Source organism: Barbus barbus, assembly GCF_936440315.1.
Source record: "Barbus barbus genome assembly, chromosome: 7".
NCBI lineage: Eukaryota > Metazoa > Chordata > Actinopteri > Cypriniformes > Cyprinidae > Barbus > Barbus barbus.
In genome coordinates this window covers 10,598,902-10,624,686 of record NC_136735.1, presented here as the reverse complement: position 1 = coordinate 10,624,686, position 25,785 = coordinate 10,598,902, and the positions used below count along the sequence as shown (strand labels likewise).

The window sequence follows — 25,785 nt, the reverse complement described above, 5'->3', positions numbered from 1 at the left end:
TTAGGCTAAAAAGCCTACAACTTGCAGTGGCATCATGAAAAAAAAAACACATTTGTTGGATTTTGTCTCAACAAAAATTATAGAGCTATCTTTTGTGACAATTAGCTCAGTTGCGTAAACATATAGCTACGGACTGTGTGTTGAAAACTATTCTGACCTACTAGCAAGAGGCTGTGTGTGTGTGTGCGTGCGTGTGTGTGACCAGGCCGTTCCATTGAATCCGCAGATCGCTCCAAATCTACTTTACATGACTCATCATCAACCTCTGCGAAGTACCTGCGCATCATTTTCTGCCTCTGCGCTACTTATCGTGATTGGAGGGATGGGGTTTGACTGCCACTGTGATCGCCCTATTGTTGGGTAGCCATGTGCTGCGTTCGGCCCGTTCAGCCACCTTTATGAATGCGACACCGGGCGAGTGTGGAGTCTGCGGTGCGTCTCGAGAAGAGCTGTTAGGATGCTGCGGCATGCCTAGATCGATGTATAGCACTTCGCAGCTTTAGGTAATAGGAAGACGACGTCGCAAACTCTTGCACTGAATTATTGAGCACTCGGCAAAAAGCCGTTTACAGTGCGTTTAAGGAGGCATCTAAACATTGGGCAGTCCGGCATTTAAAAATAAAATGTTTTGGTGGCTGTTTTAATTTATTTATTTATTTTTACATTGAGAGAAATCAACGTTTGTGTGTCTCTTACTACACCTCGTTCATGAATTTCCAGCGAGTGGATATACAGTTCTAGGATTTCGCTGGATGGATACGTAAGGACTTAAATGTAAGTCCTTGGGATGGGTGGGGTCCTCTATGCAGAAAAGAGTGCGGGAGGGGGGCGAGACGAAGGACGAGGTGCGGGGAAGTGCGAATATCCTCGGATGGTGGGGCATCAGATAGCCTACGAAAATCAAGAAATAAATTGAGAACTTAAAATACCCAAGGTAACCTTTTAACATCTGTGCCATCGCTGTAGAATTGTCATGCCAGTGAGGTTGTAAAGTTGTTATTTATTGATACAATTAAGCGTCTTAGAATCGACATAAAAGAAAGGGAAATATATTTTAAACTGCAATAGAACGTTTAGAATTGAATGAAAACTGTTTGGAAGAAAATGCATGACGTGACACGAATTCCTTCATCTGGAGTTCGCGGGAGCTTTCGCATTAGCTTCCATTGCATATTTGTCTAATGTATGTAATGTAAGTTTGCTAGAATTTATCAATAAATAATATTTTTTATGCATTGTTGATCGTGCTAGGCGTTATTGTAAACGGGCATCCAATGGGTAAAAAATATGAATGCATTGCAGAAGGTGCTCTGAACTGTTGGTGTAGTTTTTATAATTAACACAATATTTTTCTCTTAAAACATTATTGTTGTTTGTATGAAGAGTCTGCATCAGCATTTTGAATGACATGTCAGTTCACCTACTGGATATGTGACTTAAAGAAACAGTATCAGAATACTCTTCTCCTCCCACGTGACGCTGTAGTTAAACAGCCGTTGGAGATTTGTGTATGTAATCTTAGTAGAAACAAAGCTAGTATTCAGAAAGTAAAGTGACCCTATAGAAGTGATAAAACAATTGCTGTTTATTGCATATTTTGCCGCGATAATGTGATAGGGCATGGCTGCTTTGTTATTAGCGTATTGGGAAGTGCAAGCACACATGGCTTATTACTAGCACACAATTAAAAGTACTGTGAGAATGAAAAGCTAATTGTGATTAATGTAAAAAGGACATTATGCTTTGCTTGGGACATCTTTAAATTCAAGGCAACGTTTTTTTATTTCCAAACATGGCTATTCTCAATAAGTCAGCATTGCATGGCTGCTGAATTGCACAGGACCTTTGATGCATTGTATTTCTTAAACACAAGATGTTATGTCTTAAAATATTTCCCTTACAGCAGGTTATTGTTCACCCTGTTTCCCCCTCATCCTCTGAATATGTTCAAGGCCCTGGCAGGAATCTGTTTGCTTCATCTGACAACAATTTTCTTCCTTTTTTGGGCAGCTATAGATGATGTAAGTTCATGGTGGTGTTCTTTTATGTGTATGTAAATAATCCATATGTCTTCATCATGCAGACACATGACTTTTTAACAAATGTGTATGAAAAAAAGTATGTGTGTTGTGATCTGAAGGTGTTTTTATTGTTACTGCTGTGTTTTGTTTGTAGTTAATGGTAGGTTTTTGATTTTCCCAGGCATGGTGGTTCACAGAGAACCTTTATACAGACTTGTGGGGCAGATGGGTGATGGAGAACAATTATAATGTCTGGGTGTACATGGATATACCGACCTCATACCGGAAGGGTAAGACAAATCATGTTAAAAGTATGCATTTTTGGACACCTGCCTATTTTCACTAGTCAATCCCAGTGTATATGTACACTGTTCAAAATAAAGATTCCAGAAATGGGTTTTCAGTGATGCCACAGAAGAACCATTTTGGGTTCCCAAAAAACCTTTCGGTGAACAAAAGCCATTTTTTACTTAGTCTGTAGAACGTTTTAATAATGTAAATTACCGTTTATACAATGAAAATGTTCCATGGATGTTAAAGTTTCTTCATGCCAGTAAAGAACCTTAATTTTTAAGAGTGTATAGACTGGGACATTCATGAGATGCCCCTTTAATTCATCTATCTAGACTATCTGCAAGCGGTCCAGGCGTTTGCAGTGCTGTCCTGCCTGTTTGCGGTGTTCTCTCTGTGCGTGTTCATATTCCAACTCTTTACTCTGGGTAAAGGAAAGCGGTTCACCATCTCTGGAGTTGTGCAGCTTATCTCCTGTAAGTCCCTGTTTCTGGAAATTTGGGCATTATTGAAACATACATGTGTGGATCATTGTCTTAAAGGTCCTACAGACATTAATCTTTGTTGTACATTTACGCATTTCCCTTGGGATCTCTAGGTTTCTGCATCATGGTGGCTCTGTCAGTCTATACCGATCACTTTCACAGAGACGAGAAGAATGGCTGGTATGGCTGGTCCTACATCATGGCCTGGTTTGGGTGGTTGCTGACCCTCTTCACTGGAATTATGTACATCATTGTTACGTTCCCAGTTAGTCTAGGGTTAGGGGAACAAGTAACAGAATAAAAAGGTGATGTGTGGAGGCAGCAAGGTTCAATTCCCAACCCCGGTGCTTTAACAAATACAAACAATCAACTCAATATCAAGAAACAAGTTCTTTTATTTTAAAGTTATGGGAGGATGTTGAAGCTTCAAGAGGGGGCAAGGCCAAAATAACAAACATAAAACCTCTTAACTATTAAGGAGAAACTAAGCTAAAACAAAGAAAAGAAAAGGAAACAAAAATACAATAGCAATACACTAACTCCCTAACTAGCATAAACAGGAGAAAATCAAGATACAAAGAAAATGGCACCCACCTCTCTACTAACATATTCCCCATAAATTAACAAACTTCATAAATAACAAAAGAAAATACGAACCAAACTTCCTGCGCAAACGAGTGGATTAAACTTTAGCCCTCGCTCTCAGTGCGTATGTACAGCCTTAATTATTTTTCTTCAAAGTCTAAGTACAGAACTTGAAAAATAATGAGTTGTCTCAAATATTACAGGTGTGGGTTGGAATTGTAGAAATTTGCACTACAAATCACAGCATCAGCAGTTCATTGAAACGGTTTAAAATCTGTCAGTGAGAAAGTGTTGATTCAGCATTTGAGGAAAATGCTGGCCAGAGAAGTTTCTTAAACAAGAAGAGAAATTGTTTACTATATATCGGTTTGATGGGTCATCTTCCCTAGTTTCTCAAAGCACTGAGGGCAGGAAAAGGGTCTAAACACACTTTATTGCAGGGGTTAGTGTGTAAAGATGGTGAAGATGCAGTATATACAAAAAGAAAATGTAAAAAATGTATTTATAACATGTATAAAGAGAAAGATATGTTGTACATACAGAAAAATATATGTTATCAAAGTGTAGTTTTAAACATTACTTGCACTTTAAGAAATAGACTTGTCTTAAACATGAGTTTATTTCATTTCAATTGATTTATGTTGTTGATGGCAATAACACAGGATGGTCTCTAGGTCAAAATAAGGGTCAAATCTTCATTACTGCGATGCACTATGGTGCTGTTCAAATTTGTGATCACTCACGTGATCATGTAGACATCTGAATACACAATCCTTTTGTAATTGCATTGTACAGACCCCAAGCCAACATATGTATTTGCAATTTCTGTGTTGATAATGAAATGGACCCTGTTGCTATGCCAGCCATTTTTGATTAGCACGACGATGACGAGTGATTGTTGATGTGGTCAGATGATCACCCTGTAAAATTCTAGAGCACAGATTGTTCCAAAAGAATTTATAAAATGCTTTTGTTTTTTAAATGTCAATATGTATTTATAGTTTTATGGGAGTAATTATTCAATATCCTCTCAAGGAAAAAGCTCCTTATGGACATCTGCGCTATTCAGTTTCTGCTTGCTTAGTTTTAGCTGGCTCTAGATGTATTTTTATGTTGCAGTATGACAGTAAATGGAAAGGATGTTATTTTTTCAATGCAAAGCCAAACAGTGTAAACCAGGGATGACTTTAATTTTAGTAATCACACAAATAAAAACCTCGCCATAAGAATCTCTTTTGTTATTTTATTATTTACAACATCGATATTTTACTTTAATTAAGCTTCAACATAATCGTTTACCTTTTCAACACAATATCTTACCACTATATAAAAATGGAGAATAAAATGTACATTCAAAACACTAAAACAAGTTTGTATAGGAGACATGAAAACTTCTGTTATTAGAGAAATTTTCATGCATGTATGTAAAGCTCTGCTAGGTTCAGTGACCTTCTACAGTCCTCATGCAAAATGCACCAGGCACTGGCATAGGAATGTTCCAATAAGAACTGTTTCGTGGGGGTGTATTGCACTGAATCATATGCCCTGACCGGAGGGTGTAATTCGCTCCTGAAGCACTAAGTGGAGGAGATTATTCTGTTCCGCCGAAAGGAGTGGCCTGTTGCCAAAGAAGAGAAAGGTTACGGTTATCTAATTGCAAAGGCTTCAATCCAATATAGATAAATGCATAGTATGAGTCAGGAAATGCAGAAAGCTCACCATAGTTCTGTCTGGAGAGCCTTGAGAGATTCTGTATCCTTTTCCTGACAGGCCATCTGTAAACAGGTCAGTCAGACCATTTAGCCATCTTAATCCAAGAGTTCTACTAGTAATCAGTTTATAGCATTTTAGACAATAGTGTAGCCTAAAAGTCAGAGACCACTACTGAAACTACTTCTATTTTGCATTTTTTTTTTAGTTCATACAATTTTCACTGCAAAGTATATTATCAGTGTAAGAATTTAATTAAAAAGTTGAATTATATTCATTTTGTTTTAATATCTCTTACGCTCGCCAAGGCTACATTTATTTGATCAAAAATACAGTTAAAAAAAATTAACTGTAAAATTTGATCTATACCTAAATAATCTAATATGCTGATTTGCTGCTCAAGTTAAAAATCGCTGTGCCACTTAATATTTTTTGTGGAAACCATGATATATTTAACATTAAAAATGTCTTTACTGTGACTTTGTATCAATTTATTGCATGCTTGCTGGATTTAAGTTTTTATTTTTTTCAAAAATAAATAGATAAACAGAAATATATAATAAATCAAATATATTTCTTCCTTATTTTATATCATAATGCTTCATTGTTTGAAATATTTCAGAATCCAAAAACTTGTTTCCAGATTTAAATTGGATTTTGAATGCAGATTTTAAATGTGTCTCAGACAGTATATTTTAACAACCTCATTTTATAAATAGAGTTTAAATACTCACCACAACCGACTGCAGGAGGAGGAACACATTTTCTGGAAGGAAGTTTACTAAAGGACAGACAGTAACAACAGTTTTTAAAGAACAGCAACCAAATAAAGCACTGCCTGCTTGGTTCTCCATCAGCTACAAAGTCTTACCCTGACTGTGCGAGTCGAAGGATTCCCAGGCGTATCGCTCTAGTGTTTGAGCGTGCTCAGGTAACAGCTTTTGAGGGGGAGGCTAAAACACAGACACAAATATATAGTGGCATTTTTGGGCATAGCACTAACGTTATAGGTCTGGTTTCTTAACATAATGTCCAAAATGTGAGCTTATTTGTAAACCTCAAAGATTTTAAATATATAATTCACCTCAAGCAGCATAAGAAGTAATACCCTGGAGATTTCACACTTTGCTATGATATCCATAAATGCACCTGGAATGAAAACAAACAGAACTGAAGCATGAATCCAAAGAATCTGGCAACATATGCTTCATTTCCTTATTAGCTGATGTCCAAACCAAAAGACTGCCGACTCTGCAAATGCAAAACAGATCCTTGACAAGTATGAAAAATCAAATCAAAATCCTGGTGAAAATCCCTGAATTTAGACCAACACACCTCACACGCCTAGATTTCAAAACTGATTGATCGTATTGTCTTGTGGAAGTTGATTATATTCATACCGACAGGGGTGTTTGTCCCGGGAAGCTGGAGTCCTCTTTCCTGACACATGTGCTGCATCTCAGAAAGAACAGCAAGAGCGCCATCATAATCGCCTACCAATCAAACATCACATCACTGCTCTGACCACCACAGAACTTCATCTTAAACTCAATACCAAAATGAATCATTGCATTTTGGCAGAAAAGCACTGCTATCTCTGAACTCACGGGTCAGTATTTTGCAGGAGGCCATTTCCCACAGTGACAGCAGGGCCTCAATTGGAGTCTGAATCTGCAGTTCTGCGGCCCTCTGGAAATGAACTATTGCCTCCCCGGGTCTGTTCATCTCCTACACGCAAATATACAAACAGGACCACAACACGATTAAGCACCGTGGCACAAGATGAATATGCAATTTTAATTCATTTATAAACAGAAAGCCGCTCCGTGTATTACAATGATTAATGTCTCACCTTCAGAGCATTGCCAAGCTCCATTGAGAGACTGGCCGCCATAACAGGCTGATTCATCTCAATATAGACCTAAACAATATATAAGTACATATTTGCAGTATATCATCTAAAAAAAAACACAAAATCTGCATGTAATTGCAAGATTTTAGGCTTTTTACTTCATTAGTTCAGTACAGAGAGGTATGCTTCCAATTTTTTAGGAGCATTTCAACATGAAACAGCAGATAGCTGCAAGTGAAAATCAGCTAAAACTGTTTCATTTTGGGGTGAACTATTACTTTAGAAAATATTTAGCATAGAACAGAATAAAATAAATAGTAAATAATGCTTCGCTTGATGATTCGGTCAGGCCAGAGTTATTATAATTAGCTATAAAAAAAACAACAACAAAAAGCAGTTTTCCTTACTTGAAATTAAATAAATGCTATATAAATCTTAGTTTTATTTCATTTATTTTAACTTTGATGTACTAAAATAACTAAAACTGAAATTAACATTTATTAAAATAGATGTTTAAAAAATAAATAAGAAAAACAACAAAAAGAATATATATATAAAAAAAAACAGTATAATAATATCTCAATTATACTAAAATAACACTGTGTCGGGCTACGCTGAGCAGGAGAATCACTTAGTTTTATATTAAAAATATAAAATTATAAAGAGACTTTTCATTCTATTTCACGAATGAACTGAGCCCAGTGTAAGTCTCTGGTAAAATATGTGTTTCCGACAAATACCTTAATAGCAAAACTATAGCAGTTCATTGCTGCCTGCATATTTTCATCGAAGCCAGGGGCCCTCAGCGCTCGGGTTTCCTGCTCCGAGGCCAGAAAGAGTCGGGCAGCATCAGTCAGTGCCAGGGCTTCTCCTGGAGCATTGAACAGGGTCTGCTCACAGCTACGAAGACAGACAAACCATTTCCACATGTTCCACTAGGACGGAGAATTAATCATTATGAGAGATGCTGTGTTACCGGGCCATGGCGAGATTACAGAAAGCAGCATATTGAGGACAATCCTGCTGTTTGAGCTCCTTGGCCAGCTGACCTGAGGAAAGATGTCATATAATGATAACCACAGATTAGCATTACCGCACAGCATCAATCTTCTGACACAATACTCACCAAACTGTTCACTTGCTTCAGCGACATTAGGCTTCCGCAGAAAACGTCTGTGATTAAGAGGGAAGAAGACAATAAGGCCACTGAATTAGATTATTTTGACAGGCTTGAACACGTCACATATAACGTTACTCTGGAATATCTCATTATTCGAAACCGCTGGATTGAAATTAAACACCTACATGTCATCCTCAGCTGTTCATGCATAACGTTAAATCTTCTGTAACTTTACAATAACAGATCGTATTATGTGAACCTCATTTAGTAGCGCTTGAAATTTAACTAGTTAGCAACATGCTAGTGAGGGTAAGGTTAGTGTTGTGCTGTCACGACATTCTTTGGTTATGCTCAGTACTGTAGACAACATTAATGGTCTACCAAAGTTGACACTGAAAACATTCGTCTGTCAGTAATATTGGTAATATATTTTAGCTCTTACTTTTTCAGTTTATTTGACACCGCCCGGTAGCGCGTCAGAAAATCTCCCTCGGCTGCCATTGTTGACACTTTAGGAGGAGGAGCAAACACACAGGAAGCTCGGATACGAGTGTTCCTATTGGTTGCACGCAACTGAAGATGCCTTTTGATTGGCTTACACAGCGTAAGGGCGGGGCTTTCAAGGCTGCAGAAAATGTACCGCTTTTTATGCAAGAAGGCGAAAGGTTTGATGAGTTTGGGGGGAAGAACGACACATATTCAGTTGTTTTGATCTTTCATTTATTTTCTGTCATACTGGCCCATAAAATATTAAATTATACAAAAAATCTTTATTTGGCACATTCCAGCAGGTATTCATAAATCGCATTCATTAACTTCAATCATTCCTTCATTGACAGGTTTTCATACACAGAATCAAAAACATCTTGTGCGTTGCAGTGCTGAAAGACAAAACAGCAATAGAAACGGTTGATATTCTGAAACAACTCTTTTTTTCACATTAAATATTTTTTTATCAGGTCATATGATAATCATGAATTAGATTATTTTTATTGAATGCTTTATTTGTTACTGTTGCTTTCTGTCTGAGCTTTTAGATATTAAGATATTTTAGATATAGTCTATAATTCATTGTATAAATTAACAGACCTGTTTTAAAAAATCTTTTTAAAAACATTTTCATCATGCAGTGATGAGCTATGTAATTTAATAATAAAAGTAATCTAATAATAATAATAGGCCTAATAATAAGAAGAATGCAACAGGACATTAATTGGAAATGCTAAATCCTCTTAATATTGCCATTTTTATGCGTATCTCTGGCTATCATCGACACATGATACCGTGCAAATCAGCACAGGGAGCTTATCACCCGCAATGTGTGCCCATGTGGAAATAGTTTTATGAATTGTAAAATAAGAAAAAATAAAAAAATTGTAGTTTTTTATTGAATTGAAAAAAATAAAAAATCCCAACTTTTCTCTTTTCTATATTCATTATAAATTATATTATTTATATTTGGCAGTTAATTACCTTCTCTCAATTTAAATTAGTTTTTTTTAGCACCCCCTCTGAACTGTTAAGGCCCCCCTTAGCACCCCCAACAAAAAAAATCCTGGAGCCGCCACTGATTATATGTTCAGTAAAAACATGCTATAATTATTATGCATGTTTATATATTTCATACTTGAAGCTATATATTAAAATTTTACAAGCATTTTGTTACGTCTACATTATAGGTTATACATGCAATGTAATATTACTTCATTCATTAAACAAACCTTTTCTGATTTTTTCTTCTTTGTGTTTTCTACATGCATCGTGTCTGAATGCAGTGTATCATAAATAGAGCCTGATCTGCATTGTAGAGTCTGTTGGAAAGGAGTATAAGATGACAAAAATGTACTTGAGACATAATTTAAAATCCTTGTTAGAACAGGTTGCCAGGTTACCAACAAATGGCAAATACTGAGACAAAGAAAGAGCAAATGACAAACTGTTATCTCACTGTGTAGAGTGATGCAGATGCAGCATCTTCATCCAAAATCTCTTCATCACTTTCCCCCGGTCTCTGCTCTGCAACTTCATTTTTGCTATCTCTACAAGGAGGGTGTTCCTAAAAATAATGAAGCAAAACTAGAGCTGAAACTAACAGCATCACATGTGTTTTTCCGGACAGTACACTTGTGCACTTTTTAGGTCATAACAGCACCATGCAATTCTGGAAAGTCCATCTGGGGCATCTTGCATAATAACAGAAAGATGATCTTTTCTGAACTGACAATTTACCACTTAGCCATGAGTCCATATCTACTGATCAGCCACAGCAATATTAAAACCATCTGCCTAATACCATGTCGGTCCCCCTTTACTCTTAAACATATGTTGTTTATATGTGCTTCAAAAGGTTCTTCAAGCGATCCCATAGAAGAACCATTTTTGTATCCGCAAAGAACCATTCAGTCAAAGGTTCTTTAAAGAACCATCTCTTCCTTACCTTTTTATAATCTGAAGAACCTTCTTTCACCACAAAGAATCTTTTGTAAAACAGAAAGGTTCTTCAGATGTTAAAGGTTCTTTATGGAAACATTTAGACAAAAAGGTTCTTCTATGGCATCGTGAAGCACCTTTATTTTTAAGAGTGTTGTGCAGCCAAAGCATGGACTCCACAAGACCTCTAAACATGTCCTGTGGCATCTGGCACCAAGACATTAGCAAGAGATCCTTTAGGTCCTATAAGTTGCAAGGTGAGGCCTCCATGTATCAGATTTCTTGGTCCAATAGATGCTCAACCGGGAATTTGGAGACCAAGGCAACATATTCAACACTTTTTCATGTTCCTCAAATCATTCCTTCACATTTTTTGCAGTTTAGCAGGGAACACCCAGCTATCCACCTGATCTAAAAGAAAAAGCGATTCTTCAGATCAGGCCATTGCTCCATGCTCTATTTCTGACACTCATGTGCCCATTGTAATTGCTTCCGGTGGTGGACAGGGGTCATCGTGGGCACTCTGACTAGTCTGAGGTTACACAGCCCAATACGCAGCACTGTGAGTTCTGACACCTTTCTGTCATTGCCAACATTGAGTTTTCCAGCAATTTGAGCTACAGTAGCTCTTCTGTGATTAGACCAGACAGGCTAGCCAGAGCAGAGGTACTTCCTTCAGCGTGAGACTTATTAATTTCACTTTTGGTGTGACAGGGCCTTTACAGTTGCCAAAAATATAACTATTTTTTTATTTAAAAAAATGGGCAAGCCTAGCTATGGTGACTAAAAGTAACACAAAAGTAACATAAAGCATTACTGTCCATAAAAAGTAATTTCAGTTTTAGTTACTTTTTATGGAGTAACAGAGTGCTGTAATGCATTACTTTAAAAATGAACTTTCCCTAAACACTGATAATCAAAGTTATTGACTTCACCTGTCAGTGGTTTTAATGTTGTGGCTGATCTGTGTATAATCCCTCACTGATAGATTGAGTCCTTTCAGACGTGCAGAATTCCTTTGCCTGAACTTCTACAGCATGATCATCTGATTTATGTATCAAAGACGGCATTAAATAAAGAATTAAAGAAACTTACATTAGAGAAATTAGAAAAATTGAATTACTACAGTATGTTCTAATGACACAATGTGCTACCTTGTAGCTCTTTAATAAGTAAAGTGACCCAGCAATGGAGAAGATGAGAAGAATTCCTGAGAATGCCAACATTGTGATGATGGTACTGTCTAACTCCTCAGGTGGCTCCTGAAAACCTTTATCTGGAAAGCACAGAATTGGGGTAAGAGTGAAGAAACAAGGGGAAATAGAGAGAACGGAAGAGAGGAACATTGTTTTCAGCCACAATTTTTGCATCGCTGCTTTTATTTTGCTGAAAGTGGCAGTTTCAGTCTAACATGTCACATGGTCAAACTCACATGATGTCTTTATTTTTTTAATGCATGTGTAATGAACCTTTCCATCTATTGGCTCACAAGCCACAAACCTATCAAGTAAAAGGTTCTGAAGAAGAAAATCTCATAATTTCAATATTTGTATGTATTTTTAATACTAAGAGATTATAAATTGCCAGTGAATTTCAATCATAGAGAGGAAATAAAATGATCTGCAGACTCACCTCTCACATGAACCACCCAATGCACTTCCTGATTTGCATAACTAAAGTAGTATTTGCCAGAACTGGAGCTATTATGCATGTTGATGCGTGCCCTCACTGACTGTTTAGTTTCAAATATTTCACTTTTAATTTCTGTATTCCAAATTCTCATCTTGTTCTGAGTGTAGCATACAAGTTTGCTAGTGGTGGAGTTAGCTGGGATGAAAACTGACAGGTTGAAGTCAAGCCTTTCCCCTGCTAGTGCCACTCTGGTTCTGTTCAGCATGGAGATTCTAGGTTTGGCTGGAGGAACGGAGAAGAGAACATGGTGTTATTGAAGCATCTGTGCTCTCCTGATATCTTCATAACTTCATAACTGGATTCTAATTCAGCTTAAGAGGGTGTGGGTGAGAAATCCAGCAATACAATAATAAAAATGAAATAAAACACACACTGTAATGACATAAATAAAGATCAACAATACCTAGAGTTTCCTGCCAACAGCACAGAATTACGATCCAACACAGGACAGGCTTGGCTGCATACATCCTTGAGAGAAATTTACATTTCCTTTCATTTGAAACAAAATGAGCCACCTTTTCTTTCTGTCTGTTGTTTCATCAAAGCTCAGAAACAAACAACAGATTTCTGTCCGGACAACACGGGAAGTTAAGCCATATTACACCACAGTGGATGTTCACAGGACCCTCACATGAAGTACAATCTCAGAATCTCATGCAATCCTCAGAAACCACTTCCTCTCTCACTCCACAAGCTCACTTCCTAAATTATTCCCTTTTACAACACTGTTGTTCTTTTTAAACAAGGTTTCAACACTGAAATGGAGTTTCTTTACAAAAATGTGTGCACAAATTAAGCTCGAGGTCTTTGAAATGGTTATAGCTTTTTCACTCAGTAAAACCAGACATTCACAAAACATTTTAGCAACCTCTCCAGTACCTCTCAGTTATTATGTTTTGCAGAGCTCAAACATTTCTATTTACAGCATTTACAATGCAACCAATCAAAGACATCTCTGTCAATCTCTTAAACATATCTGATTGGCCATTGGGATTCTCTCACTGTAAGATCTCTCACCAAGATACACGATTTAAGAAATACAATCATTATGCAGTGTAGAGACCCTTATTGATTATAGCGGAACTTTTTAAGATGAACTGAAGTGAGTGACAGCTTTTTAGCTATTTATAAAGGAATCGCTATTTGCGTGCTTCCTGGTATAATCCATTCCAAACTGAAATAAATTTTGTTTTTCCTGCTTCATGTCATCATATGTTTGTACAGGACCGTTGGTCCTCTTAAAACATATGATGACATCCCTTACCAAAAAGTAGTATATTTCAGGTTTATTTTTTTAAGTATACTCAAGTAAAGTTCAAGTATATTTTTAAGTATACTTTATGTATAAAGTATAATATATAATATCAGTGTACTAGTAGTATACTTGTAAGTGTACTATTTCAATTCTCCTTGGGACTAAATTGGCCCACTTTCTAGTATATAAAAGTATACTTTTAAGTATACTTTAAGTTTACATCAAAGTTTTTAGCTTGTACTGCATCTATACTAAAAGTGAATTTATAGGTATTCTGATTTGTAGGCCCGGTTTCACAGACAGGGCTTAGACTAAACCAGGATTAGGTCATAGTTCAATTAGGACATTTAAGTCATTATGAACGTACTTAGAAAAAAACATTACTGGTGTGCATCTTGAGACAAAACAAAGGCACTGATATATTTTAAGATCAGTCAGTGCAAGTTTCTTTCAGTTGAAACAGCTCAGATTTACATTTTAATCTAGGACTAGGCTTAAGCCTGGTCTGTGAAACCGGGGGTAGTAGCATTTTTAGTACACTCTGAAGCACAGTCTCAGTAAACTACTAGTTTAGTAGTTTTATACTGCAAGTTTTCTTTAAGTGAACTTTACATCATACTTTAAGTATACTACTATGTCCCTAGTTAGGTATTAATTTGTATATATTTTGTTATATGAATATCTGAACATACTGAACATCAAAAGAAAGAATGGTATCTGCTTTTTAAAAAAAAAAAAAAAACATTTTATTCTAGCTTCATGCATTCTTTTTTGAAACACTTGAATGTGGGTAAGTTTCATAAATAAAAAATAAAGAAATAAACATTTTGAACAAAAAGCTGAAAAAAGATCAAAATCAAAATCAAATAATCAAAACGTAGATGGTGTCTGTCAACACCCTAAATCTTGACAGTCATTATTACCTCTTCATTGGTCGACATTTTATTCCGTTACGAGTTTTGATGTTGTTTTATGTCAGATGATCGTGTTAGATTATATGTGGCACATAAGCATCTGTAGTTTCAGTTTTTTCTTCACTTGTGTTTTTTTTTTTTTTTTTTTTGTACAGAAGATGTGTACTAGCGTCCCCTACCATATAACAATGAAAACACGGATTCTAGGGGCACAGTATAGCTCAAATATGTTTAGACTTTTTCTAAGTATAAAGTATACTAAAATGTCATCTTGAGACATGGGACATAACATGTCCAGCAATTTTAACTGCTATCACGTTTAAAAAATAAAAATATGTTAAATTGTAAATGTTATGGGTATTAATTATCCCCTTCAATTTAATTTGATCATTATTATGTGAAATCTATGACACTTAATGTATTCTCACTACATCTAAAACAGTGTCCACAGAGAAGGGTTCAATCATTCATATGCTATAAAATGGATACAAATGTTTTTTAATGATGAAAAAGAGCTTGTTTTATCAAAAGCAACACTTAATAATATCTCATATTAGAGCAAGGTTGTTTTTCAGTGACACATGCATGTTTCATAAGGTTTCAAAGTTGTGTCCCCACTTTTTGTCAACACCGTCAGACATTCATTAAAATGTAATAAAATCAGGGAATATCAGGGGCAGCTGTCACTCTAAAGGACCCCTCGCTACAGTCCTCCTCTGCAGAGTACATCACTGTCAGACAGGCTCTGCTAAGTTTTATAATATTTTAAATCCTAATGTTAATATTTCCTGGTCACAACCATTATATGGCAACACCATCTTCCAATTTCTGAGGAAATTATTTGAACTATTTAGATCATTTTATTCTGCTGAAGCAGGTTTCATTAGCATCTAGCATCAACAGAAAAAAATAAAATGGCTACCACATGAACTCTATTTGTTTTGTGAAAGAAATGCCAAATTTGTCAACACCGTCAGATTTTGTGCTCCAATAATATATCAAAATACTTAAATGTGACTCTTGAATAAAAGCTTTATAAACAATAACATACTCACTGTCTGTTGTGTTTACAGTGATTGATTCAATGTATATTTGATAGTTAAAATGACTACAAATTGAGGTTTTCATCACCACCATCAGCTCTGTCACCTCCACCAGAGGAATATTTTTGATAATATTTCATTATGCTATTTTATATTTGTTGAGGAATTGTTGGTCACATGTGAAAGTTTAATCTGTCTGCTAACATGAGAATGTGTTTTCAAATGTTAAAAACATCTTGAATGCTGTTAAAGATAAAGTTGAAATTATATTATACAGTCCAAGGTAAAAAGCACATTTTGTTAAAAAAGAGAAAAGCTGGGAGGTTACATCAAAGCATAGCGCGGTAGCTTAGTTCTTATGAGATACATAAATGTAGTTTCATTTGTCTGAGTACAAAGTTTTATTTTAATTTTTTTTAATTTTGCACCGTTTTCTCCCACTTCTCAAGAATGACTGATATATTTCTGAGAAGTACATAAAAAGTAGACTAAAAGTATACTTTCCTATTTTTTATTTTAAAAGAAGTATAGCACACTTGAATACATTTCTTTTTTTGTAATGGCTATAAATCCCTGATCACTCATTATACAGGATTCACTTTTGAAATTGCAATGACTAACATAATGATTATAACATAGTAATGTAGCCTACGGGAAAGAATGTGATTTGTCAAAATATATATGCATTGAGCAATGTAAAAAGACTTATAATAGCCTAGAAAAACATTAATTTTCATATTAAAAAGCGCTTGAAATGCGATTGCAATTATGACTTGTAAATCAGTTCTCACACTGTGCGATTGTCGTTGTGGTAAAAAGTCATTTCTTTTGCAGCATTGCAACTGTTATTTTAAATAGTTAATTTTATGATAAAACACAGTAGGCCTACCATTCATCATGATGTTATCTGGTATGCCCAGATAAAACTCGGCTGACAGGGTGTGTGTGTGTGTGTGTGTGTGCATTTTTATGTGGTTTATGAGGACACAAATTTGTATAATGACATGGGTATGACAGAGGTATTACAATATGAAGGTGGTTTATGAGGACACGTGTCCCCGTAATTCAAAAGGCTTAAAAAACATACTAAATGGTGTTTTTTTGAAAATCTAAAATGCACAAAGTCTCCTGTGAGGGCTAAGTTTAGGTGTAGGGTTGGTGTAGGGCAATAGCACACACAGTTTGTTCAGTATAAAAACCATTACTCCTATGGAGAGTTCCCATAAACCACAAAAACCAACATGTGTGTGTGTGTGTGTGTGTTACAAAACAACCCCTGGTTTATATGCATAATTTGGTTTGTATATATGCTAGTCCAAGTTCAGTAGGCTAATAGGATTTAAAAATAGTCTACTTTAACCACCAGGTGGCAGCAGAAGAGCACACGATACTTTGTGAGCGAGCGCCTGACTTCAAATAAAGAGTTCCAAAATCATCAAAAATGAATTATGCAATGATTAGATCACTGTCACTGAAATAGGCTACACATAATTAGCGCCAGGGCAGATAAATCAAAAACACCAATACAGATTTTTTTTGTTTTTTTGTTTAGTATGACTTTAAATGAAATATTACTGTATATATAGAAAAATATAATCTCTGATTTACAATAGATAACAGATAAAAACACGTTTAAGCGTTATAAGTGAAAACATGTAAATTAAAAAAAAAAAGACACATAAGAACAAAATACAGCCATGGATTTCACACACCTTACATATTTGAAATAGTTGAATATTCAAGCTCCAATTGTATGATAAATATAAAAAGACTGAGATAGGGAGATATATAGAGAGTGAGGTGAAGAGAAGAGCAAGGGATTCAGTTAGAGGTGGCAAATTGCCTTGTTTAATGAGAAACAGGTGCATCAGTGCCTTGTGACTTCTGAGCTGAAGTAAAGGAATACTCACATACTTTTATAAGCCTAAGCCAGGCAAAACTGACCTCACATACCACAAAAACAGACCAGGGTGAGAGAGAGAGAGAGAGAGCGCGTAGAGGCACAACAAATAAAACATCTGGATACCAGGGAATAAAACATTTTTCCGTCCCATAATCTCTTTCATCTTCTTGTTTCTGCAGTCATAATGAGAGTCAAAATCAACACATACGTATAGCATGATAGTAAAGGACTACAATACAACTAAAGCATTTAAGGAAGGTTAATTCCAGGCTGCTTTTATGAGAAAGAAAAACTTTGGAAGAAGACTGAAAGAAGAAGAAGAAGTATAGTTTATTATGCTGGCTATATTTATGAATTTAAACCTTGCTCCTGGATGTAAATGACCATAAAATAGATTAAACATATAGTACGTTTATATAAGTTTTTGGTCATTTTCCTTAAAATATTTTTTTTTATTAGATTGAATCTTGTACAAACACTTCAGGAAAAAAAAAAACGGTACAGTGAGGTCTGGACAATTTGTATATGAATGAACTGTAAAGAATGGTCTTCTTGTATTAAATACAAATTAAGTCTTCATCAAGGTAAAACAGATGCAAGTCTGGACATTGTTTCATCCAGGTTTAACTAGATTTAATTCAGACATTTATTGTAGAGGCCCACAAAAAATCACCCACTGTAACCATGGAAATAATACTGTGAGACGTGGAGACTGAATTATTATGAATGCAGTGGTTTTAATAAAGAGCATTCCAACCGAAAGACACATCCAAGTTGATGCAGTTGTTGTTCAGCGATGTTAAAGAGCCTTTTGATTAACAGAAATCATGTGAGACCTGATTTATGAGACTGACTGCACTAACCTGCTAGATTCTTTGTGTGTGTGAGTAGATTTGGCTATACTTGTTCGGTCATCTCAGATCATTTAAGGGTTGGATCCAGACTGAAGCTTCTGTAATTCCTAGTTACCAACGATTAGTTTGCAACGATTTGTATCGTAAAAAGCACTATACAAATAAACTCGAACTTGAACTTATACTTGTCACTATAAGAGAAAAATGGCAAATGATTGGAGGGAGAAAAACATCAAATAAATCTAACGAATAGGTGCACATCTGGAAAAGAGTGATAGTTTGGGAGGGAGGGAGAAGACAGAGTCCAACAGATGGAGAGGGGGGGAGAAAGAGACAGAGAAGGAGAGAAAGAACGAACGAAAGAAAAGGAGATGCAAGAGAAAAGAAAGTGGGAGAGAGAGAGAGAAATTTTTTTAAAAAAGGACAGAAGGGAGGGGGAAGAATACGACAGAGAAGAGAGAGAGAGGTGAATGCACACAGCATCATAGTTCTTATGCAGAAGTTTAAGTGTTTGCATACTGACTGTCAACAGACTTCAACACGCTGTTCAGAGAGAAGAAGTGGACAGGACGGCGATATCACAGCAGAGGAGAGGAGCACAAAAAAAGAGAAAGGAAAGCCACATCTCATTCCCTGATAAAGTAAGTAATTTGCACTTTAGTAGAATTTAAACCATTAAAAGTAAAAATGTATTCTATAATACTTCACTAAGCTGTGTCCTGCAGTTTTACTACCCTGCTATTTCCCCTCTTTTTGCTGGATAAAGCCTTGTATCTAGCATTGGGGTCCATCTAGATTTCATAAAGCATCAAAAATCAATTTTACAGCAAGTGTAAGAAATCAATAAATCCAAATGTTAGTGGATGCACGTCTTTTGTAACTGTTTGATTGATATTCCTATTGCATGTCAGTTCCTTCTCTCTGCATTTTAAAGCCGAAAAAATGTGTGAAATGGGTAAAAACTGACAGAAGTGTCCTGATCAAACATTAATCCTGTGATTTTCGAGTTCCTGAGCACATCCAGATATCTGCTGCGCCACGACGTGGAGCCATTTTAAGAAATGCCTCTTTAGTGACTCACTCTACAAAGTCAATTACTATGATCTCCAAGTTCAATATTATGTAAAGCTCTCAGTCCCCTCTGGACTCCTTCTCAGTGTGGAGTCATTCCAGTTTCTCTTTGCTTTCCTGCAGCATTTCTCTGAAATGTAGCTGTTTTAATCTAATGATCATGTTTTTAGAAGTTCTGCCTATTGGTAGTAATCTTACCTCAGAGAGCTCTCTGTGGCATTGGCCCTTGTGGCTCCAGCACAAAGGAGATTCTCTTTCAAATAAGCTAATTGAGTTTGCTATCAGTTAGGCCAGTCACAAGACAATCAACCCGTCATCCATCTCCCCTCTGTGGTCCTGAATGAACTCGAGTCATATTGTGATCTGATCGTAGTCATTTAATAAAGTGGAAATACCCGATACTGCGTGATTGTTCTTGGGTAGTGAAGAGCATGAGGCACTTTCCATGGATACGACACAAAAGAAGGCATGAAACCCATAGAATAAAAAGTCATTTTTTCCTTTTTCAAATGGCCAGAGAAGAAGGTGCAGAAAATGTTGAGATGAAAATGTGGATTTTTTACTATGTTTATATACCGTGGTGTACAGTCGAAATAATCAATGCTCTTGTGTGTAACAATTTTATGTGTGGTAAATAAAACTAGCTAAAAATGAAAAATAGTTTTAGTGTAATTAATGAAATATTAATTCTATAGATTAAGTCAAAATTTGTACACTGTTATGTGATTTTAATAATTGGATACTGCAGGAAAGTTATTTTTGAAAAGGAAATCTTATATATTATAAAAGAAAGAAATATGGGGTTTGTGCATCTAACTTAAATACTAATTTCTAATAATAATAATAAAAAAGAAGAAGTTGAAGAAAACAACAACAAAAACAGCCCTGTAAAGTATCACGAGGATAAAAAACAAAAAAATATATAGAAATGATGAAACAGAAAGGATATGATCATATAAAAATGCAGGCCTCTGCACTGAAATTTTCCACAGTATAACCAGCCCCTAAAACACATCTGGCTGTTTGTCCTGGAAAAAACACTCTCCCATGTGCCAGATGTATTGGCTGGGTAAAGGTTTAAATCTCTTGCCTTACATTGGGAGTGTTCTTAGCATTTGTTTAACTTTTTTCTATTTTTTCCTACCTCTCCTTTAAAATGCAGCCACTTCTTCACCATGGCCATTTTGACGGCAAAGATGATGGTGCCTATGATGGTCGTGGCGTTTTTGTCTCCATGTCTTGGGATGAGCAATGAAGTGGATTATGGGAATTGGAACTACAGAGAGGGAGGTAATATTTTAAAATTATAATGTTTGTGAAATTGTGCAGAATGTATTTAAGAATGGTAAAATGTGTTAAACTGAGATGAGACTGCATTCTTATTGCTATCTTTAGCCTAATATTTCATAAATAAACATGCAAGAGGTGTTAGGTGAGCATAATTATTCTAATATCAGCCATTTAATTTTTGAGTAAATCTGCTGAAATCGGAATTTATTCTATGCAGGCCTAGTACTTTTCTTGTTGAAAATGTTGCATGTAAAGTCAAGTCACATTTATTTCTATAGCACTTTATACAATCCAGATCATCTCAAAGCAGATTTACAGTAATACAAATAAATAAATAAATAAACAGTACTGAAATTAGCTCAAATCAACTATTTAGCAGTTAGTTCAGTGTTGATTCATTCAGTTCTGTAACAGTATAAATAGTGCAGAGAATATGAAACAAATTCGATTCAGCTATAAAGCTACTCTACAGAAGACAACTGTCATCATACAGATAAATTTAGTTCAAGTTTTGTTCTCAGCTGATAATGTCAGTGCGGTCACTTCATATTACTGAATATTAGATGTTTATTAAACCTCATTCCAAACACAGCTTCAATCATTGGTGTGGTGGCCAGTGTAAAAAAAAAAAAAAGAAAGGCAGTCAGTCTGGATTGGCTCAACAGCAACACATTTGTTACGATGTACAGTTTCATGGAGCTAAAATTAAAATACAAATCACATTGACCTATGTACACCAACAAACTCATAACCTTAGATGTCAACCCAGCTAAAACACAAATAGACATCTCCCAATTCCACTCTTTAAAGTTAAAGCCCTGTAGTCCGGTGAAAGAAACCTGATTAAAACCATTCTGAAGCATCAGAAAGCCTCTTGTCATGTGGTTGCCTGTCTTATTAGAGACTAACCTCATTGTCTTTGCCCTCACGGCAGCAGAGAATGTGAACGTGGCTAACATACGCAGCGTGACTCGAGTGTTGGATGCCTGGGGCAAACGCATATTCAAAGATATCAAGACTCTCTTACACTCACAACCCAATGCCCTTCTGCCAGACTACTCCAGGTAACACTCTGTCTTTCCTAATACCTGTACAAATTAATTGAAAAGACTTTTTATTATGGTGCTAAAGTAGAAAGCAAGTAAAGCAATTAGTGTTGACCAACCACCAATATTTTTATAACATACATTTTCGTATAACACTTGACGGTGTTAAACCAGCTATATCTCACCAGCTATATCTATGATCACTAAAGCTTTCTTGTCTTGTGGAAAAAGTTTTTTTGCACATGAAAGCTGTTTGTTGGACTGTTTTATATAAACTAGAAAAATGCACCATCCTTTGGGGGTTTGTTATCCTGAAGTCGGCAGTTTAACAGACTTACATTCCAGTCCTAAGGAGATTGTTTTCATGAAGCTGATTCTAAGCTACAAGCATGGAAACAGCACTTAAAATCCCAGAAAAGGTTTCCTCAGTATCTATATCTGTATAAAATTTCTATTAGATCAAATTACATTTAATGCATAAATACAGAGGTTATGCCTTCCCATAAATATAAATATATCCCTTATACATAAATATATTTGAACATATATGTACTATATTGTCCAAAAACCTTAATATCTGTTTTCAGTAAACACCTTTTTCGTATATACCACTATGAATATTTTCCAAACAATAAAGATATGAAAGTTTATGAATATTTGTTTAGCCTGTAAATCCATGCATTTATTAAGTGAGGGTTTCAACAAAGCTAATACATGTTTAAAACAAAAGTAGTGCAGTAATCTTCATTGCTATACTGTATATATACTGTATAGCAATATTTAAACATAGTCCTACTTGGTCGATATAAAAAAAACTTTTTTCTCATGTATGGTATGCATTATTTAATAGTTTACATTATATTTCCAGTAGGCTATATTCCAATATATTTCTGTTTCATAAGGCATCCCCAAGCGAATTGAATCAAATGGCAAATAGCAATTACAAGATCAAATCAGATCAGCTAATGATCACAAAGCATGCTAAGCTTAGCCTAAAGCACTAAGAATGCAGTTTAAATGCTGAAGCTAAAGATCCTTTTATTTGAAATGTACAAACTCGAACTTCGAGAAGCAGAGGAATGAAAAATAACACGGGGTCTCGCAACGCATTTTAAAGCTTGTTTAGAACTTACTCTAACTTGACGTGGCTTTTAAAAAGAAAAGTTTGAAAAGTAGTGCAATGCTCAAATCCCGCAACGCACTAATGCGTGTTTAGAAAAATAAGTAAAAGGCATAGAGCAAGTAACAACACATTGCCAGGATGGCAGGATTTTGGATAGGCCTACGTTTGAAAACCTGTAATGGCAATTGCCAGAAGAAAGTCATTTGCAGTAGTCTAGCCTTGAAAATGTTAGAAACCAGATAAACTACAGAGAAGAGTAAATTGTGGAGAAAAGGCTTTGTTTTTCGTTTGTTGTTATTTGTGAAGCGGCCGGATCGGACAGTTGTCATAATGTGGTGTACAAAGGACTTGTCATCCTATGGCACAGAGCATTTTAACACACCTAGAGAGGCAATGGCGGCATGACACAGTTTTTGTGAGGCAGGTCTTGGCTAGGAGGACCAGAAACTCAGCCTTGTCATATTAAACTATGTCCTGTTAATGTATGTTTTTTGACTTTCTGACCCCACATTTTAGTACACTAAAACAAACATGAAATCTCCTTATTCACGTTAATAATTCATAATTAACTTTTGGAGGACTGACTTGGTACGTTGATTTTTTTGCGGTGTGCACTGTGCAAAGCATGTGCCAAACCCTCACAAAAGAAACAGAAAAACGATTATACACTCTTTTTTTTCTCGTAGGCCTACAGATGTTGCATACAAACATAGAAGCCTCATCTATCTCGCCCCATTTCACACTCTCTTCTTCCTCACAGGGTTCGTCCTCTCTCAGAGTCCCTAAATGATCTTTTCAGAGAAGTCTCCCACTTACAGAGTCGCATCACAGATCTTAACAATCGCCTAGCAACCCTGGAACCCTTCCTCCGTCATCATGGTTACCGTGAGGAGGGGGAGGAAGGAGGGGATGGCAAGGAACTGGCTCCTCAGAGTGTGGGACCAAGTCAAGCGAAGTATACACGGCGCTACGTGGTTCGAGTGGGCCGTCCTGTGAAGAGGGTGGTGAGAACCAGACGAGTCAAAGTGTTCAAAAATGATAATGAAAGGGTTAAAGCAAGCAAGAGCGAGAGGTAGAGGGATAGACGAAAGATTTGCAAATATTATAATCAAATGCATTAATGTTATTCAGGAAATATTCTTTTAAATTGGGGATAAAGTATACAATAATTCACATATTAGAAATGTTAGTATACTACAAGCGTGCATTCATTTTCTTTTGTGTGTACTCCTTAACGTTTGGGTCTCAAAGGTGCGATTAAAGTTCTCTGGCAGAAAAACGAAGGCTGGGAATCTTGATTTTGGAAAACTTTCCCAGCAGGATAATACCAAATGAAAAAACCTTGAGAGTAAAAACAGACACTCCAGCGCTTTCCAAACAAAGCTAAACAAGGATGAAGCCATTTACAATCAGTTTTTATTTTCTGTGGAGAATCTTGACAGGAATGATATAATGAAATAAATTTGAATACTTTACAATATAATTCTGTCAATATGTGTGTTTTTTCTGACTACTTATTTTTTAATTGTGCTCAAATATTGAACTAAATTCAGGGGTTGGTTGACAATCTTAATTCTTTGTTGAATATCCCTGGATGAAACATATTAAGATAACCTATGAGAACACCATTAAAACTACTTTATGATTAGTATGGCTAATTTTTAGTAATGATTAATTTTAACATTTTTTTTTTTTTTTTTTACTTCTCTGTTAGCCTTTTTTATTTATGTAGGCACTGTTTCGCTTGTGTCTGTATGTATGTAGAGGTAAGCATGAGGTTATGTTCTGCATTATTAAATTATTGTCATATTACACTCTATGCACGCCAACCATCTCCAGTCACATGCTTTTCATAAATGATGTCAGCCGGATGGCATAATTTCTTATAATAAAATATGGTTCCCATCTCTGTGTAGGCCTATATGTGAGCAGCGTCCTATTATATAACTTCCACACATTAACTCCTGCATATAAAATACATCATAACTAAATATCACTCACACATGCACTTTCTCACTCTCTAATAGATAACAGCAGTATACTGCTCACTTATAGGCGAGTCACTAATGACACTAATTCCCGCAGATAATAATGAACACTAATTAATTACGCATTGAGAAACACAAATGCTTATAATGCAATTCAACGCATGCTAGCTAGAACAGATTATGGACTTTTTTGTGCTCTTATATAACAGTCTGAATCACAGTGGTGTAATTTTAACAACTGAAAATACAAACTATTGCGCCTCTACCTCTTCAGATGTGAGCGCGAGGACTCTGGAGCGTTATGTAACTCCGGCCGCATGGTGGCAGTGTTGCGTCGGTTAAGTTAGTTCACCACGCGTTATTTTGACAGGAGCGAGTGCTTGAAGTCTGCGGGCCACTGTTTTTGGTCAACATAGGACTTAAAAACGACTACCAATATAACTTCTTGCTCAAAGTTTGCTGGTGAGGAAATGTGACTTAATATTGGTACGTATGAACAGGCAACTCTATCTCACGTAAAGGAGCGTTCGTTATCAGTCCTTCTTTAAACGAACGTAAAAGCTGCGACTTGATTTAATTTTTGTATTAGCTACTTACTTTATGAATCTTTCCGTTCACGACTCCCTCTATCTATGTACCTGTCACTCCTTCCTTCAGCTTCCCTGCTTGCGTTTAGCTTCCTTCATCTTTTTTTTTCTCCCTGACGCCATGGACAAGTGTGGGTGTTGTTTATCATCAGTACTTGCTGTTTCTGTGTAATGTGTTGTAGCACCCAAACCAAGACACGGTATACTACAGAAATCTTTCGCTATCTTTCTCCCTCCGTCTCTCTCTGTTTCTTTCTTTCTCTAAAGGTCCAGTTGCTAGGTAACAGTTAATTGTCAAGAAATAGTTACATGTGTTGCAATGTATTCTGTGATTGGCTGCTTTAAGGAAGCGTGTGAGAAAGAGAGAGAGAGAGAAAGGGGAATGAAAAAGAGAGTGGGGGAGTAAGACAGGAATAGAAAGAGTAGGTTTGTGAAATATTGAATTGCAAATGGTTTAAAATAAACAGCTATTACTTTAAAAATAAACAGCATGTACAGCATTGTCATGATTAGAAACAACACTTT

At 36.0% G+C, this 25,785-nt stretch overlaps 4 protein-coding genes across 5 annotated transcripts; 2 read left to right on the top strand and 2 right to left on the bottom strand.

Annotated features, from left to right (window-relative positions):
• Window positions 1-826: 826 nt before the first annotated feature.
• Window positions 827-4,606, top strand: LOC306872813 (epithelial membrane protein 2-like). The gene is made up of 5 exons (XM_079421667.1): window positions 827-934; window positions 1,904-2,021; window positions 2,203-2,311; window positions 2,648-2,788; window positions 2,911-4,606. Exons 2-5 carry the CDS (start codon window positions 1,944-1,946, stop codon window positions 3,096-3,098), a joined length of 516 nt encoding a protein of 171 aa, XP_079277793.1. The 5' UTR covers window positions 827-934; window positions 1,904-1,943; the 3' UTR covers window positions 3,099-4,606.
• On the bottom strand, window positions 3,174-8,591 carry LOC306872811 (40-kDa huntingtin-associated protein-like). Its single transcript, XM_079421662.1, has 12 exons — window positions 8,507-8,591; window positions 8,071-8,117; window positions 7,921-7,993; window positions 7,685-7,844; window positions 6,945-7,013; window positions 6,700-6,820; window positions 6,493-6,585; window positions 6,177-6,241; window positions 5,964-6,045; window positions 5,827-5,873; window positions 5,102-5,157; window positions 3,174-5,000 (listed from the first exon to the last, which is right to left on the bottom strand). The coding sequence occupies exons 1-12, from the start codon at window positions 8,563-8,565 to the stop codon at window positions 4,919-4,921; spliced, it is 954 nt and encodes a 317-aa protein (XP_079277788.1). The 5' UTR covers window positions 8,566-8,591; the 3' UTR covers window positions 3,174-4,918.
• A 183-nt stretch (window positions 8,592-8,774) lies between these two features.
• Window positions 8,775-13,079, bottom strand: LOC306872810 (uncharacterized protein). The gene is made up of 6 exons (XM_079421661.1): window positions 12,590-13,079; window positions 12,127-12,408; window positions 11,649-11,770; window positions 10,013-10,120; window positions 9,786-9,875; window positions 8,775-8,945 (listed from the first exon to the last, which is right to left on the bottom strand). Exons 1-6 carry the CDS (start codon window positions 12,651-12,653, stop codon window positions 8,886-8,888), a joined length of 726 nt encoding a protein of 241 aa, XP_079277787.1. The 5' UTR covers window positions 12,654-13,079; the 3' UTR covers window positions 8,775-8,885.
• Window positions 13,080-18,457: 5,378 nt separating this feature from the next.
• Window positions 18,458-24,161, top strand: LOC306872609 (uncharacterized protein). 2 transcript variants are annotated; one of them, XM_079421236.1, is made up of 5 exons: window positions 18,458-18,621; window positions 18,688-18,796; window positions 20,389-20,516; window positions 21,451-21,580; window positions 23,446-23,887. In XM_079421236.1, exons 3-5 carry the CDS (start codon window positions 20,402-20,404, stop codon window positions 23,759-23,761), a joined length of 561 nt encoding a protein of 186 aa, XP_079277362.1. In that variant the 5' UTR covers window positions 18,458-18,621; window positions 18,688-18,796; window positions 20,389-20,401; the 3' UTR covers window positions 23,762-23,887. The 2 variants fall into 2 exon arrangements, with proteins under 2 accessions (XP_079277362.1, XP_079277361.1); XM_079421235.1 differs by adding an exon at window positions 23,937-24,161 and having other exon boundaries at window positions 18,491-18,796; window positions 23,446-23,757.
• Window positions 24,162-25,785: the final 1,624 nt, after the last annotated feature.